General features: G+C 47.2%; 1 protein-coding gene across 5 annotated transcripts in view; it reads left to right on the top strand.

The window, feature by feature from the left end:
* Positions 1–15,640, top strand: part of LOC110485582 (uncharacterized) — a 36,951-nt gene extending 21,311 nt beyond the window's left edge. For all 5 annotated transcript variants that reach the window (XM_036940112.2, XM_036940110.2, XM_036940113.2 and 2 more), the window contains exons 8-9: positions 9,529–9,660; positions 14,127–15,640. In XM_036940112.2, coding sequence (XP_036796007.2) covers positions 9,529–9,660; positions 14,127–14,263 — 269 coding nt within the window. In that variant the 3' untranslated portion in view covers positions 14,264–15,640. The remainder of the gene's footprint in view (positions 1–9,528; positions 9,661–14,126) is intronic.
* Positions 15,641–15,900: the final 260 nt, after the last annotated feature.

The raw sequence follows: 15,900 nt of genomic DNA, 5'->3' as shown, positions 1-15,900 counted from the left end.
GGCGGTTCGTTGCTCCAGAGCCTTTCCGTTCACCCTCCCACTCCTGGGCCAGACTACACTCAATCATATGACCCACTGAAGAGATGAGTCTTCAGTAGAGACTTAAAGGTTGAGACCGAGTTTGCGTCTCTGACATGGGTAGGCAGACCGTTCCATAAAAATGGAGCTCTATAGGAGAAAGCCCTGCCTCCAGCTGTTTGCTTAAAAATTCTAGGGACAATTAGGAGGCCTGCGTCTTGTGACCGTAGCGTACGTGTAGGTATGTACGGCAGGACCAAATCAGAGAGATAGGTAGGAGCAAGCCCATGTAATGCTTTGTAGGTTAGCAGTAAAACCTTGAAATCAGCCCTTGCTTTGACAGGAAGCCAGTGTAGAGAGGCTAGCACTGGAGTAATATGATCAAATTTTTTGGTTCTAGTCAGGATTCTAGCAGCCGTATTTAGCACTAACTGAAGTTTATTTAGTGCTTTATCCGGGTAGCCGGAAAGTAGAGCATTGCAGTAGTCTAACCTGGAAGTGACAAAAGCATGGATTAATTTTTCTGCATCATTTTTGGACAGAAAGTTTCTGATTTTTGCAATGTTACGTAGATGGAAAAAAGCTGTCCTTGAAATGGTCTTGATATGTTCTTCAAAAGAGAGATCAGGGTCCAGAGTAACGCCGAGGTCCTTCACAGTTTTATTTGAGACGACTGTACAACCATTAAGATTAATTGTCAGATTCAACAGAAGATCTCTTTGTTTCTTGGGACCTAGAACAAGCATCTCTGTTTTGTCCGAGTTTAAAAGTAGAAAGTTTGCAGCCATCCACTTCCTTATGTCTGAAACACATTCTTCTAGCAAGGGCAATTTTGGGGCTTCACCATGTTTAATTGAAATGTACAGCTGTGTGTCATCCGCATAGCAGTGAAAGTTAACATTATGTTTTCGAATAACATCCCCAAGAGGTAAAATATATAGTGAAAACAATAGTGGTCCTAAAACGGAACCTTGAGGAACATCGAAATTTACAGTTGATTTGTCAGAGGACAAACCATTCACAGAGACAAACTGATATCTTTCCGACAGATAAGATCTAAACCAGCCCAGAACTTGTCCGTGTAGACCAATTTGGGTTTCCAATCTCTCCAAAAGAATGTGGTGATCGATGGTATCAAAAGCAGCACTAAGGTCTAGGAGCACGAGGACAGATGCAGAGCCTCGGTCCGATGCCATTAAAATGTCATTTACCACCTTCACAAGTGCCGTCTCAGTGCTATGATGGGGTCTAAAACCAGACTGAAGCATTTTGTATACATTGTTTGTCTTCAGGAAGGCAGTGAGTTGTTGCGCAACAGCCTTTTCTAAAATTTTTGAGAGGAATGGAAGATTCGATATAGGCCGATAGTCTTTTATATATTCTGGGTCAAGGTTTGGCTTTTTCAAGAGGCTTTATTACTGCCACTTTTAGTGAGTTTGGTACACATCCGGTGGATAGAGAGACGTTTATTATGTTCAACATAGGAGGGCCAAGCACAGGAAGCAGCTCTTTCAGTAGTTTAGTTGGAATAGGGTCCAGTATGCAGCTTGAAGGTTTAGAGGCCATGATTATTTTCATCATTGTGTCAAGAGATATAGTACTAAAACACTTGAGCGTCTCTCTTGATCCTAGGTCCTGGCAGAGTTGTGCAGACTCAGGACAACTGAGCTTTGAAGGAATACGCAGATTTAAGGAGGAGTCCGTAATTTGCTTTCTAATAATCATAATCTTTTCCTCAAAGAAGTTCATTAATTTATCACTGCTAAAGTGAAAGTCATCCTCTCTTGGGGAATGCTGCTTTTTAGTTAGCTTTGCGACAGTATCAAAAAGGAATTTCGGATTGTTCTTATTTTCCTCAATTAAGTTAGAAAAATAGGATGATCGAGCAGCAGTAAGGGCTCTTCGGTACTGCACAGTACTGTCTTTCCAAGCTAGTCGGAAGACTTCCAGTTTGGTGTGGCGCCATTTCCGTTCCAATTTTCTGGAAGCTTGCTTCAGAGCTCGGTTATTTTCTGTGTACCAGGGAGCTAGTTTCTTATGAGAAATGTTTTTAGTTTTTAGGGGTGCAACTGCATCTAGGGTATTGCGCAAGGTTAAGTTGAGTTCCACAGTTAGGTGGTTAACTGATTTTTGTCCTCTGGCGTCCTTGGGTAGACAGAGGGAATCTGGAAGGACATCAAGGAATCTTTGTGTTGTCTGTGAATTTATAGCACGACTTTTGATGATCCTTGGTTGGGGTCTGAGCAGATTATTTGTTGCAATTGCAAACGTAATAAAATGGTGGTCCGATAGTCCAGGATTATGAGGAAAAACATTAAGATCCACAACATTTATTCCATGGGACAAAACTAGGTCCAGCGTATGACTGTGACAGTGAGTGGGTCCAGAGACATGTTGGACAAAACCCACTGAGTCGATGATGGCTCCGAAAGCCTTTTGGAGTGGGTCTGTGGACTTTTCCATGTGAATATTAAAGTCACCAAAGATTAGAATATTATCCGCTATGACTACAAGGTCCGATAGGAATTCAGGGAACTCAGTGAGGAACGCTGTATATGGCCCAGGAGGCCTGTAAACAGTAGCTATAAAAAGTGATTGAGTAGGCTGCATAGATTTCATGACTAGAAGCTCAAAAGACGAAAACGTATTTTTTTTTTGTAAATTGAAATTTGCTATCGTAAATGTTAGCAACACCTCCGCCTTTGCGGGATGCACGGGGGATATGGTCACTAGTGTAGCCAGGAGGTGAGGCCTCATTTAACACAGTAAATTCATCAGGCTTAAGCCATGTTTCAGTCAGGCCAATCACATCAAGATTATGATCAGTGATTAGTTCATTGACTATAATTGCCTTTGAAGTAAGGGATCTAACATTAAGTAGCCCTATTTTGAGATGTGAGGTATCATGATCTCTTTCAATAATGACAGGAATGGAGGTGGTCTTTATCCTAGTGAGATTGCTAAGGCGAACACCGCCATGTTTAGTTTTGCCCAACCTAGGTCGAGGCACAGACACGGTCTCAATGGTGATAGCTGAGCTGACTATACTGACTGTGCTAGTGGCAGACTCCACTATGCTGGCAGGCTGGCTAACAGCCTGCTGCCTGGCCTGCACCCTATTTCATTGTGGAGCTAGAGGAGTTAGAGCCCTGTCTATGTTGGTAGATAAAATGAGAGCACCCCTCCAGCTAGGATGGAGTCCGTCACTCCTCAGCAGGTCAGGCTTGGTCCTGTTTGTGGGTGAGTCCCAGAAAGAGGGCCAATTATCTACAAATTCTATCTTTTGGGAGGGGCAGAAAACAGTTTTCAACCAGCGATTGAGTTGTGAGACTGCTGTAGAGCTCATCACTCCCCCTAACTGGGAGGGGGCCAGAGACAATTACTCGATGCCGACACATCTTTCTAGCTGATTTACACGCAGAAGCTATGTTGCGCTTGGTGATCTCTGACTGTTTCATCCTAACATCGTTGGTGCCGACGTGGATAACAATATCTCTATACTCTCTACACTCGCCAGTTTTAGCTTTAGCCAGCACCATCTTCAGATTAGCCTTAACGTCGGTAGCCCTGCCCCCCGGTAAACAGTGTATGATGACAGCTGGATGATTCGTTTTAAGTCTAATACTGCGGGTAATGGAGTCGCCAATGACTGGAGTTTTCAATTTGTCAGAGCTAATGGTGGGAAGCTTCGGTGTCTCAGACCCCGTAACGGGAGGAGTAGAGACCAGAGAAGACTCGGCCTCTGACTCCGACCCGCTGCTTAATGGGGAAAACCGGTTGAAAGTTTCTGTCGGCTGAATGAGCGACACCGGTTGAGCGTTCCTACAGCATTTCCTTCCAGAAACCGTGAGAAAGTTGTCCGGCTGCGGGGACTGTGCCAGGGGATTTATACTACTATCTGTACTTACTGGTGGCACAGACGCGGTTTCATCCTTTCCTACACTGAAATTACCCTTGCCTAGCGATTGCGTCTGAAGCTGGGCTTGTAGCACAGCTATCCTCGCCGTAAGGCGAGTACAGCGACTGCAATTAGAAGGCTTCATGTTAATGTTACTACTTAGCTTCGGCTGTTGGAGGTCCTGACGAACCGTGTCCAGATAAAGCGTCCGGAGTGAAAAAGTTGAGTTGGAAAAAACAAAAATATAAACGGTAATTAAAAAGTAAAAACCGTAAATTTGTCAGGTAGCAAAACAGGTTGGCAACAAAACGCACAGCAACTCAAAAACAAGTCTGCAAGTCGTAGACTTGACAATTCAAGACAAGACGAGACTAGACAATTCAACCTAGGGTTCAACTAGACAATTCAACCTAGGGTCCAACTAAAAATAGACAATTCAGCCTAGGGTCCAACTAAAAATAGACAATTCAACCTAGGGTCCAACTAAAAATAGACAATTCAACCTAGGGTTCAACTAAAAATAGACAATTCAACCTAGGGTCCAACTAAAAATAGACAATTCAACCTAGGGTCCAACTAGACAATTCAACCTAGGGTCCAACTAGACAATTCAACCTAGGGTTCAACTAGACAATTCAACCTAGGGTCCAACTAGACAATTCAACCTAGGGTCCAACTAAAAATAGACAATTCAAGCTTTGTTTGATTTCAATTTTATTTCCAAGTTAATCACTAATATGTTGGATTTACGTCTCCATCTCAAACAGAAATCTAAGTTAAAGAATGCACTTTACATCAAGTTTGATTTGATTTAGTCCTATTCCTTAACTTTGATTCTTGGTTGAGATTGAGACGTGAATCCAACACATAAATGATTAATTTGTAGACAAACTGGAATTAAAGCCAGACTCAGTCAGTGGCAAAAAATAGATCTACATCTCAACACAATTCAATATCACTTTTAGAAAGCCTTTTAACTTATCGACAAGTTAACAAATAATATGTTGGATTCACATGTCCAACTAATCCAAAAATACACTTTTTTTTAAGCCAGTAGCTCGGGTTAAACTATCCAAGCATTCGATATCCTTTAAATGTTGATATCTGGCTGCGTTATTACAATTCAATACTAGTTCTGTAAGACCGTAAACAGCCTAAAGTTAAGGCTGTCTGACAAAGTAATGTAGTAGTATTTATTCAGCCTTAAAAGGAGTAACACATCCATGGCCACATGTTGAGGTTCGTCTACAGTAACTATACATGTCTTCTCATGTCTTCATAGAAAGCGCGCAGGTCTGCGGAGATGTTCACGATTGCTCTAATAATCTGAACAGAATCTCAAACAGCGTTGGTCACTTGGACCAACTGTAATCCAGGTCATTTGGTTGTGCTGTCAGATGAGGCACAGTGATAACACGTTCATTTCTGACTATGTATTCCCACTTCAACTGTGTTGTGCGTTTAAATGGTTGAAAGTGCAGTGAAACACATTTAGACATCTTAACTAAAACATCGGACGTTGTTTTCCCATTGGAATTTGTCTTTTTTAGGCGGTTGGTTGAAAGCATAGTGATAACACTGGGATTTGTCTTTTAGGCGGTTGGTTGAAAGCATAGTGATAACACTGGGATTTGTCTTTTAGGCAGTCGGTTGAAAGCATAGTGATAACACTGCGATTTGTCTTTTAGGAGGTTGGTTGAAAGCATAGTGATAACACTGGGATTTGTCTTTTAGGAGGTTGGTTGAAAGCATAGTGATAACACTGGGATTTGTCTTTTAGGAGGTTGGTTGAAAGCATAGTGATAACACTGGGATTTGTCTTTTAGGAGGTTGGTTGAAAGCATAGTGAAAACACTGGGATTTGTCTTTTAGGAGGTTGGTTGAAAGCATAGTGATAACACTGGGATTTGTCTTTTAGGAGGTTGGTTGAAAGCATAGTGATAACACTGGGATTTGTCTTTTAGGAGGTTGGTTGAAAGCATAGTGATAACACTGGGATTTGTCTTTTAGGAGGTTGGTTGAAAGCATAGTGATAACACTGGGATTTGTCTTTTAGGCAGTTGGTTGAAAGCATAGTGATAACACTGGGATTTGGCTTTTAGGAGGTTGGTTGAAAGCATAGTGATAACACTGGGATTTGTCTTTTAGGAGGTTGAAAGCATAGTGATAACACTGGGATTTGTCTTTTAGGCAGTTGGTTGAAAGCATAGTGAAAACACTGGGATTTGTCTTTTAGGAGGTTGAAAGCATAGTGATAACACTGGGATTTGTCTTTTAGGCGGTTGGTTGAAAGCATAGTGAAAACACTGGGATTTGTCTTTTAGGAGGTTGGTTGAAAGCATAGTGATAACACTGGGATTTGTCTTTTAGGAGGTTGGTTGAAAGCATAGTGATAACACTGGGATTTCCACTACTTCTGGCTGTCTTTTTGAGTGGGAAGATAAAGGTTGAAATCTGATTGAACAACATCTCAACCAGGGGTGAAAGTAGAATCCATTTCTTCCCGGGTCGGGACCTCCTACGTGTGCAAGCGCTCCTAAAACAATCCCTTCCCAGGTCTCCTTTACTAGGCTGCCTGCGCTCATCCACTCACAACATATTACCTCCCAGCAGCGCTCCTAAAACAATCCCTTCCCAGGTCTCCTTCACTAGGCTGTCTGCGCTCATCCACTCACAACATATTACCTCCCAGCAGCGCTCCTAAAACAATCCCTTCCCAGGTCTCCTTCACTAGGCTGCCCGCGCTCATCCACTCACAACATATTACCTCCCAGCAGCGCTCCTAAAACAATCCCTTCCCAGGTCTCCTTCACTAGGCTGTCTGCGCTCATCCACTCACAACATATTACCTCCCAGCAGCGCTCCTAAAACAATCCCTTCCCAGGTCTCCTTCACTAGGCTGCCCGCGCTCATCCACTCACAACATATTACCTCCCAGCAGCGCTCCTAAAACAATCCCTTCCCAGGTCTCCTTCACTAGGCTGTCCGCGCTCATCCACTCACAACATATTACCTCCCAGCAGCGCTCCTAAAACAATCCCTTCCCAGGTCTCCTTCACTAGGCTGTCTGCGCTCATCCACTCACAACATATTACCTCCCAGCAGCGCTCCTAAAACAATCCCTTCCCAGGTCTCCTTCACTAGGCTGCCCGCGCTCATCCACTCACAACATATTACCTCCCAGCAGCGCTCCTAAAACAATCCCTTCCCAGGTCTCCTTCACTAGGCTGTCCGCGCTCATCCACTCACAACATATTACCTCCCAGCAGCGCTCCTAAAACAATCCCTTCCCAGGTCTCCTTCACTAGGCTGCCTGCGCTCATCCACTCACAACATATTACCTCCCAGCAGCGCTCCTAAAACAATCCCTTCCCAGGTCTCCTTCACTAGGCTGTCCGCGCTCATCCACTCACAACATATTACCTCCCAGCAGCGCTCCTAAAACAATCCCTTCCCAGGTCTCCTTCACTAGGCTGTCTGCGCTCATCCACTCACAACATATTACCTCCCAGCAGCGCTCCTAAAACAATCCCTTCCCAGGTCTCCTTCACTAGGCTGCCCGCGCTCATCCACTCACAACATATTACCTCCCAGCAGCGCTCCTAAAACAATCCCTTCCCAGGTCTCCTTCACTAGGCTGCCTGCGCTCATCCACTCACAACATATTACCTCCCAGCAGTGGAGAATAGAAAGAGACGTCTGTTACACGAAACACCAAGAAGTGTAAAGACAGAATGAATGTGTCCACTGCTGTCCGCGGGCCTTTCAGACACTCTTCTCTGCCTTGGCAAAATGTCCGTGTTCTCGTCCACCCACATGGCGTTTTGGAGCGTAGGCTATACCACCCGTTTTCACGTCCATTTCTCATGCATCTGACATGCGGTAATGATAAATAAGGGTGTAATATCCTACAGTTTTCTAGACATTTAGTTTTAATTCTGGTGATAGACTCGTGTTTTACCGTTATGGAGCACCCCCGCTATTCATTCTGCCAGGATGCCGTACTGCCTTACTTTCACCCCTAGTCTCAACCAAGTATTACCCACATTTCCACGTTGAAATGACGTGGTGAGCCCATTGGGAAGCTACAGATGTAGGATCTTCATTTTTGAGTTTGCAACAGTGGGAAAATAATCCTGCAACAACAGGAAATCTGAATTATTATGTGGACTATAATTTCTTGTAGGGGTTGATACATTTTTACATTAGTGCAAAATAAGTCTGACATTTTAAAGTGGAAATTACAAACTTTAGAAGCCTTTGTAAACTTGCAGTGTATTCAAGGTTTTCATTTCCTGCAGTGCAGGAAAATTCTCAGCAACAAAAGACGGATCAAATTAAGATCCTACATCTCTGTATTGTACATCTGCATAATGGTTTCTATGGTACAGCAGTAGGGGAACATAGAACAAAGACGCTCTTCCCCCCGCTGCTCCTCTCCTCTGTAAAACAACCCGCTCTGTGTATCAGGTAGAACGTCACAGTAACACTGATGGGAATGCAACACAGCACACCGCCTATAGCGGAGCTGAAGTGTAACCCTCCCTCCCTCTTTCCCTAGTTGGACCTAACCCTCCTTTTCCTCTCCAGATAAACCTAGCAACCCTACCCTCCCCCAATCCAAACCTGGCAACTCAAAACCTCTTCTCCCCTTTCCTCTGCCCAAACCCGGCAACTTCCCCACCTCCCTCCCCTACCCAGTCCCATCCAGACCTGACAATCTCCCTCTGCTCTCCATCCTCTCCCCCAGTCAAATCTCCCACTCCTCTCCCCCAGTCAAATTTCCCCTCCGCTTCCCCAGTCAAACCTGGCAACCCCGGGTTAACCTGTTGGAATCTTCCCAACAGCTCTTTTGTTGCTGGAATTCCAAACATTCCAGAAGGCGGGCCAACATTCCGCTGCCTGAACGGGCGGGGGCTTGTGATTTGGCCTTAGTCCCCTTCCTTCCCTCCATCCGTCACTAACAGAGGTCTAGGAGCTGGAGGCTAGGCAGGAGTTTCACCTCATTTGCTCCCTCTCTTCATTTCCTCCCTTGCTCTCTCTCTCACCCCCCACCACCCCATAAACATACACACTCCCCTCTCTCTTCCTCCCTTTCTCTCATTTTATATGTGTATACAAGCCTCATGTTTCCATGTGTATAAGCAGTGGACTGGGGAGTTCACTTCGAAATGACTGGAGCTGGGACACCTGCCAACTCTGGACAGCCTGACCTCCATTACTCTACAAAGTAGTGTGTGTGTGTCCGTGTGTCCGTGTGTGTGTGTCCGTGTGTTTAGTGTCTCCCAGAGAGCCTGTCCTTTGGAGGCAATAGAAGGAAATCTGGAGCGAAGGATGTGTGTGAGAGGAGGGGAGGGGAGGGCTGTGTCCCCTACAGGGAGATTATTATCTGTATTAAGGAGACAGAGAGCATTATGGGAACTGTAGTACATCATGCTGCATTATCCATCTTCTAACTACCTGCCAACTGAAGCCCATTCAAATAGAGCACATTGATTTCATTATACTATGAACTGAATAGTATACTGCTACTTCAACAGATTTTTATGTGTGTGTGTGTGTGTGTGTGTGTGTGTGTGTGTGTGGTGTGGTGTGTGTGTGTGTGTGTGTAGAGAACCTTTTGGGGGCGTTGCTGAGGATCAAGGAGGTGATTGGTCAGAGGGTGGAGCGCAGCGGAGAGGAGGTGGACAAAGATGAACGAGGGATGACCCAGAGACTGGAGGACATACTGAAAGAGTCCAGTGGTGAGGGAGGGGGGAGGGGATTTTCTGGGAATTATTTTTAAATGTTTTATTGTTGGACATAAAAGAGTAAAAACACCAGCCAAGTGTTTTTATTTTTGGAAATCTGTTCCAAAGTATTCCCACGCATAATAGAGCGGTATATGTGAAATGTAAGCCAGGCTTGTGAGATGATGATGTTTTAGATAAATATTATACAGTACTGTTATACAGTACCATTCCAGGGTTTTTCTTTATGTTTTCTATTTTCTAATAGTGAAGACATCAAACTATGAAATAACACATATGGAATCATTTAGTAACAAAAAGAAAGTGTTAAACAAATGTAAATATATTTAACATTCTTCAAATAGCCACCCTTTGCCTTGATGACAGCTTTGCACACTCTTGGCATTCTCTCAACCAGCTTCACCTGGAATGCTTTTCCAATGGCCTTGAAGGAGTGCTTTTTTTTCACTCTGCGGTCCAACTCATCCCAAACCACCTCAATCTTGGTAAAATAGCCCTTACACAGCCTGGAGGTGTGTTGGGTCATTGTCCTGTTGAAAAACAAATGATAGTCCCTCTAAGGCTAAACCAGATGGGATGGCGTGTTGCTGCAGAATGCTGTGGTAGCCATGCTGGTTAAGTGTGCCTTGAATTCTAAATAAATCACAGGCAGTGTCACCAGCAAAGCTCCCCCACACCATCACACCTCCTCCATGCTTCACGATGGGAAATGCACATGGGGACATCATCCATTCACCCACACCGCATCTCACAAAGACACTGCGGTTGGAACCAAAAATCTCCAATTTGGACTCCAGACCAAAGGACATATTTCCACCGATCTAATGTCCATTGCTCATGTTTCTTGGCCCAAGCAAGTCTCTTCATATTATTAGTGTCCTTTAGTAGTGGTTTCTTTGCAGCAATTTGACCACGAAGGCCTGATTCACACAGTCTCCTCTGAACAGTTGATGTTGAGATGTGTCTGTTACTTGAACTTTGTAAATAATTGATTTGGGCTGCAATTTCTGAGGCTGGTAACTCTAATGAACTTATCCTCTGCAGCAGAGGTAACTCTGGGTCTTCCTTTCCTGTGGCAGTCCTCATGAGAGCCAGTGTCATCTCAGCACTTGATGGTTTTTGCGACTGCACTTGAACTTTCAAAGTTCTTGACATTTTCCATATTGGCTGACCTTCATGTCTTAAAGTAATGATGGACTGTTGTTTCTCTTTGCTTATTTGAGCTGTTCTTGCCATATTAATAATATGGATATTTTACCAAATAAGGCTATCTTCTGTATATCCCCTACCATGTCACAACACAACTGATGGGCTCAAATGCATTAAGAAGGAAATACATTCCACAAATTATCTTTTAAGAAGCTACACCTGTTATTTTAAATGTATTCCTGGTGACTACCTCATGAAGCTGGTTGAGAGAATTTCAAGAGTGCACAAAGCTGTCATCAAGGCAAAAGCAGGCTATTTAAAGAATTTAAAATATAAAATATATTTTGATTTGTTTAACACTTTTTTTTGGTTACTACATGATTCCATATGTGTTATTTCATAGTGTTTATGTCCTCACTATTATTGTACAATGTAGAAAATTAAAGAAAAACCCCTGAATGAGTAGGTGCTCTAAAACTTTTGACCAGTAAAGTGAATGTTTGGGCTTCTTGTGGTCAATTTCTAGTCTACTAATTATTTGTAATTATGTTCCTGCCCCCTGACCATCCGCCCCAAGAAATATTATCCTGAATCTAGTTGATGATCCCTGTACTAAAGGATCCAGCGGTGGGAGATGGAGGGAAAGGAAGTGAGAGAGATGGAGGGAAAGGAAGTGAGAGAGAGAGATGGAGGGAAAGGAAGTGAGAGAGAGAGATGGAGGGAAAGGAAGTGAGAGAGAGAGATGGAGGGAAAGGAAGTGAGAGAGAGATGGAGGGAAAGGAAGTGAGAGAGAGATGGAGGGAAAGGAAGTGAGAGAGAGAGATGGAGGGAAAGGAAGTGAGAGAGAGAGATGGAGGGAAAGGAAGTGAGAGAGAGAGATGGAGGGAAAGGAAGTGAGAGAGAGATGGAGGGAAAGGAAGTGAGAGAGATGGAGGGAAAGAAAGTGAGAGAGATGGAGGGGACCGAGGGAAAGGAAGGGGGAGAGAGAGGGAGGGGACCGAGGGAAAGGAAGGGGGAGAGAGAGGGAGGGGAGAGAGAGGAAGGGGACTGAGGGAAAGGAAAGGGGAGAGAGAGGGAGGGGACTGAGGGAAAGGAAGGGGGAGAGAGAGGGAGGGGACCGAGGGAAAGGAAGGGGGAGAGAGAGGGAGGGGAGAGAGAGGAAGGGGACTGAGGGAAAGGAAGGGGGAGAGAGAGGGAGGGGACCGAGGGAAAGGAAGGGGGAGAGAGAGGGAGGGGACCGAGGGAAAGGAAGGGGGAGAGAGAGGGAGGGGACCGAGGGAAAGGAAGGGGGAGAGAGAGGGAGGGGACCGAGGGAAAGGAAGGGGGAGAGACAGGGAAGGGAAAGAGAGGAAGGGGACAGAGAGAGGGAGGGGACCGAGGGAAAGGAAGGGGGAGAGACAGGGAAGGGAGAGAGAGGAAGGGGACAGAGAGAGGGAGGGGACAGAGAGAGGGAGGGGACCGAGGGAAAGGAAGGGGGGGAGAGAGGGAGGGGACCGAGGGAAAGGAAGGGGGAGAGACAGGGAAGGGAAAGGAAGGGGGAGAGACAGGGAAGGGAGAGAGAGGAAGGGGACAGAGAGAGGGAGGGGACCGAGGGAAAGGAAGGGGGAGAGACAGGGAAGGGAGAGAGAGGAAGGGGACAGAGAGAGGAAGGGGACAGAGAGAGGGAGGGGACAGAGAGAGGGAGGGGACCGAGGGAAAGGAAGGGGGGGAGAGAGGGAGGGGACCGAGGGAAAGGAAGGGGGAGAGACAGGGAAGGGAAAGGAAGGGGGAGAGAGAGGGAGGGGACCGAGGGAAAGGAAGGGGGAGAGAGAGGGAGGGGACTGAGGGAAAGGGAGGGGACCGAGGGAAAGGAAGGGGGAGAGAGAGGGAGGGGACCGAGGGAAAGGCAGGGGGAGAGAGAGGGAGGGGACCGAGGGAAAGGCAGGGAGAGAAAGAGGGAGGGGACCGAGGGAAAGGCAGGGAGAGAGAGAGGGAGGGGACCGAGGGAAAGGCAGGGAGAGGGAGGGGACCAAGGGAGAGGACCGAGGGAAAGGAAGGGGGAGAGAGAGGGAGGGGACCGAGGGAAAGGAAGGGGGAGAGAGAGGGAGGGGACCGAGGGAAAGGAAGGGGGAGAGAGAGGGAGGGGACCAAGGGAAAGGGAGGGGACCGAGGGAAAGGAAGGGGGAGAGAGAGGGAGGGGACCGAGGGAAAGGAAGGGGGAGAGAGAGGGAGGGGACCGAGGGAAAGGAAGGGGGAGAGAGAGGGAGGGGACCGAGGGAAAGGCAGGGGGAGAGGAAGATGGAGGGAAAGGAAGGGAGAGAGGTAGATGAAGGAAGGGAAAGGAAGGGAGAGAGGTAGATGGAGGGAGGGAAAGGAATTGAGAGAGGTAGATGGAGGGAGGGGGGAGGGAGGGAAAGGAAGGGAGAGAGGAAGATGGAGGGAGGGGACGGAGGGAAAGGAAGGGAGAGAGAGAGGGAGGGGACCAAGGGAAAGGGAGGGGACCGAGGGAAAGGAAGGGGGAGAGAGAGGGAGGGGACCGAGGGAAAGGAAGGGGGAGAGAGAGGGAGGGGACCGAGGGAAAGGAAGGGGGAGAGAGAGGGAGGGGACCGAGGGAAAGGCAGGGGGAGAGGAAGATGGAGGGAAAGGAAGGGAGAGAGGTAGATGAAGGAAGGGAAAGGAAGGGAGAGAGGTAGATGGAGGGAGGGAAAGGAATTGAGAGAGGTAGATGGAGGGAGGGGGGAGGGAGGGAAAGGAAGGGAGAGAGGAAGATGGAGGGAGGGGACGGAGGGAAAGGAAGGGAGAGAGGTAGATGGAGGGAGGTTGACGGAGGGAAAGGAAGGGAGAGAGGTAGATGGAGGGAGGGAAAGGAAGGGAGAGAGATGGACGGAGGGAAAGGAAGGGAGAGAAGCAGGGAGGGAGGACGGAGGGAAAGGAATTGAGAGAAGCAGGGAGGGAGGACGGAGGGAAAGGAATTGAGAGAGGTAGATGGAGGGAAAGGAAGGGAGAGAGGAAGATGGAGGGAGGGAAAGGAAGGGAGAGAGGAAGATGGAGGGAGGCAAAGGAAGGGAGAGAGGTAGATGGAGGGAGGGAAAGGAAGGGAGAGAGGAAGATGGAGGGAAAGGAAGGGAGAGAGGAAGATGGAGGGAGGAAAAGGAAGGGAGAGAGGAAGATGGAGGGAGGGAAAGGAAGGGAGAGAGGAAGATGGAGGGAGGGAAAGGAAGGGAGAGTGGAAGATGGGGGGAGGGAAAGGAAGGGAGAGAGGGAGGTGGATGGAGGGAAAGGAAGGAACATCTTGTATCTCTATTCTAACCTCAACATCTGTGTGTTCTCAGGTCCTCTAGTGGCTGGACGGACCAAAGAGTTTGTCCAGAGGATCCTGGAGGTGAGTGGAGGGGGGCTGACCAAGGCTGGGGCCAAGGGCAAAGACACACAGACCCCCCCTGCACCGGGAGAGGAGACAGCTGCCTAATGTACCCCCCATCACCCCTGATCCCCCCCTGGACCAGGAGAGGGGACAGCTGCCTAATGTACCCCCCATCACCCCTGACCCCCCCTGGACCAGGAGAGGGGACAGCTGCCTAATGTACCCCCCCCATCACCCCTGACCCACCCTGGACCAGGAGAGGAGACAGCTGCCTAATGGACTGGCCAACACCACCAGCTCCCCTGCCCCACCCTGGACCAGGAGAGGAGACAGCTGCCTAATGGACTGGCCAACACCACCAGCTCCCCTGCCCCACCCTGGACCAGGAGAGGAGACAGCTGCCTAATGGACTGGCCAACACCACCAGCTCCCCTGCGACACCCCTCGGACACAGCCATCCACTCATACCGTCCCCCACTACACTCTGTCACCTGGAGAATAGGTGGATGGAGAAAGGGATGGAGAAAGAGAGGGAGGAGCAGATGGAGGAGGTGGGGGAGACTGAGGTTTGAGTTCAAACCTCCTCTGTTTCAGCTCTGTTTCCTTCTGTCTCTTCAGTAGCGCTCTGTAACTTCTTACCTTCAGCTAATCACCAACACAGGCTAGCTGCTGACCATGTGTGTGTGAGTCAGCTGATCTGTGGCTGTGTGTGTGTGTGCGTGTGTGTGTGTGTAGTATGAATGTGTGTGGTTGGTTTAATCTCTCCCTTCTTCAGTAAACTGTATTGGTATCCCATTGTGCCTATATGAATAGACATTGCACTGTTTGTAGATGATAGAGAAGTTGGCAAGGGGTTGGCATGAGGGTAGGGTAAGGAGAGAAGTTGGAGGGGAGGGGGGGGGGGGTCATGTTCAGTAGGCCACAACGTTCCTTGCAAGGTTCAGAAAGAAATAGACTGTATGGAACAGATGTGCATCTCTGACATCTAGAGTAAGGAGTAATGTCTTCTCTATTCACAACATTGCTATCTGCAACGTTTAGCAGGCTTGGTTACACCCTCCTGGAATCAACCCTGCTAGTAAACATCAGTGGGATGAGCCTTTTTTGACCAGCGAGCGACATAATTGGTGCTTGCCACAGAGGGCATAAATGAGCACTTTGATTCGTAGCTGTATCCTGTCTATTCCCCTTTGAGAAATACCTGGGTCCTGTTCATCAGGCACTAAATGTAACAAAAATGACTGAAACAGGGAATATTACCTGGACTTCTCCAATAAGAAATGCAAATGTTTGTTTTCTCCATTGCAAAACATCTTAAAACGTTTTGTTAGGTGCCCTAATGAACATGACCCTGAACATGCAAGTTCCTTCTCTCAGAACGACCAGAGAACAGAGGATGAACTGTGATCACACCAAACATCAAAGCAACTGTAGCAGCTAAGACTTGCGGAGCTTTCGTCACAGAGTTAGAAGAAAGAAAAATGTACTTTAAAAAAAGTAGCTATTAAATCCAACCGACCAAAGATGACACGAACAGCTGACATTTCAAAGAACTGAAATGAAAGCTGAAGTGATCGGCTGTTACCCAACCCTCTCCCTCCTACTACTGCTGTTATCCAACCCTCTCACTCCTACTACTGCTGTTACCCAACCCTCTCCCTCCTACTACTGCTGTTATCCAACCCTCTCACTCCTACTACTGCGGTTACCCAACCCTCTCACTCCTACTACTGCTGTTACCC

Source organism: Oncorhynchus mykiss, chromosome 13 (assembly GCF_057628025.1).
Source record: "Oncorhynchus mykiss isolate SJ-2025 chromosome 13, ASM5762802v1, whole genome shotgun sequence".
Classification (NCBI taxonomy): Eukaryota; Metazoa; Chordata; class Actinopteri; order Salmoniformes; family Salmonidae; genus Oncorhynchus; species Oncorhynchus mykiss.
The sequence above is the reverse complement of the archived record's forward strand: the minus strand, read 5'-3'. Positions and strand labels throughout refer to the sequence as shown.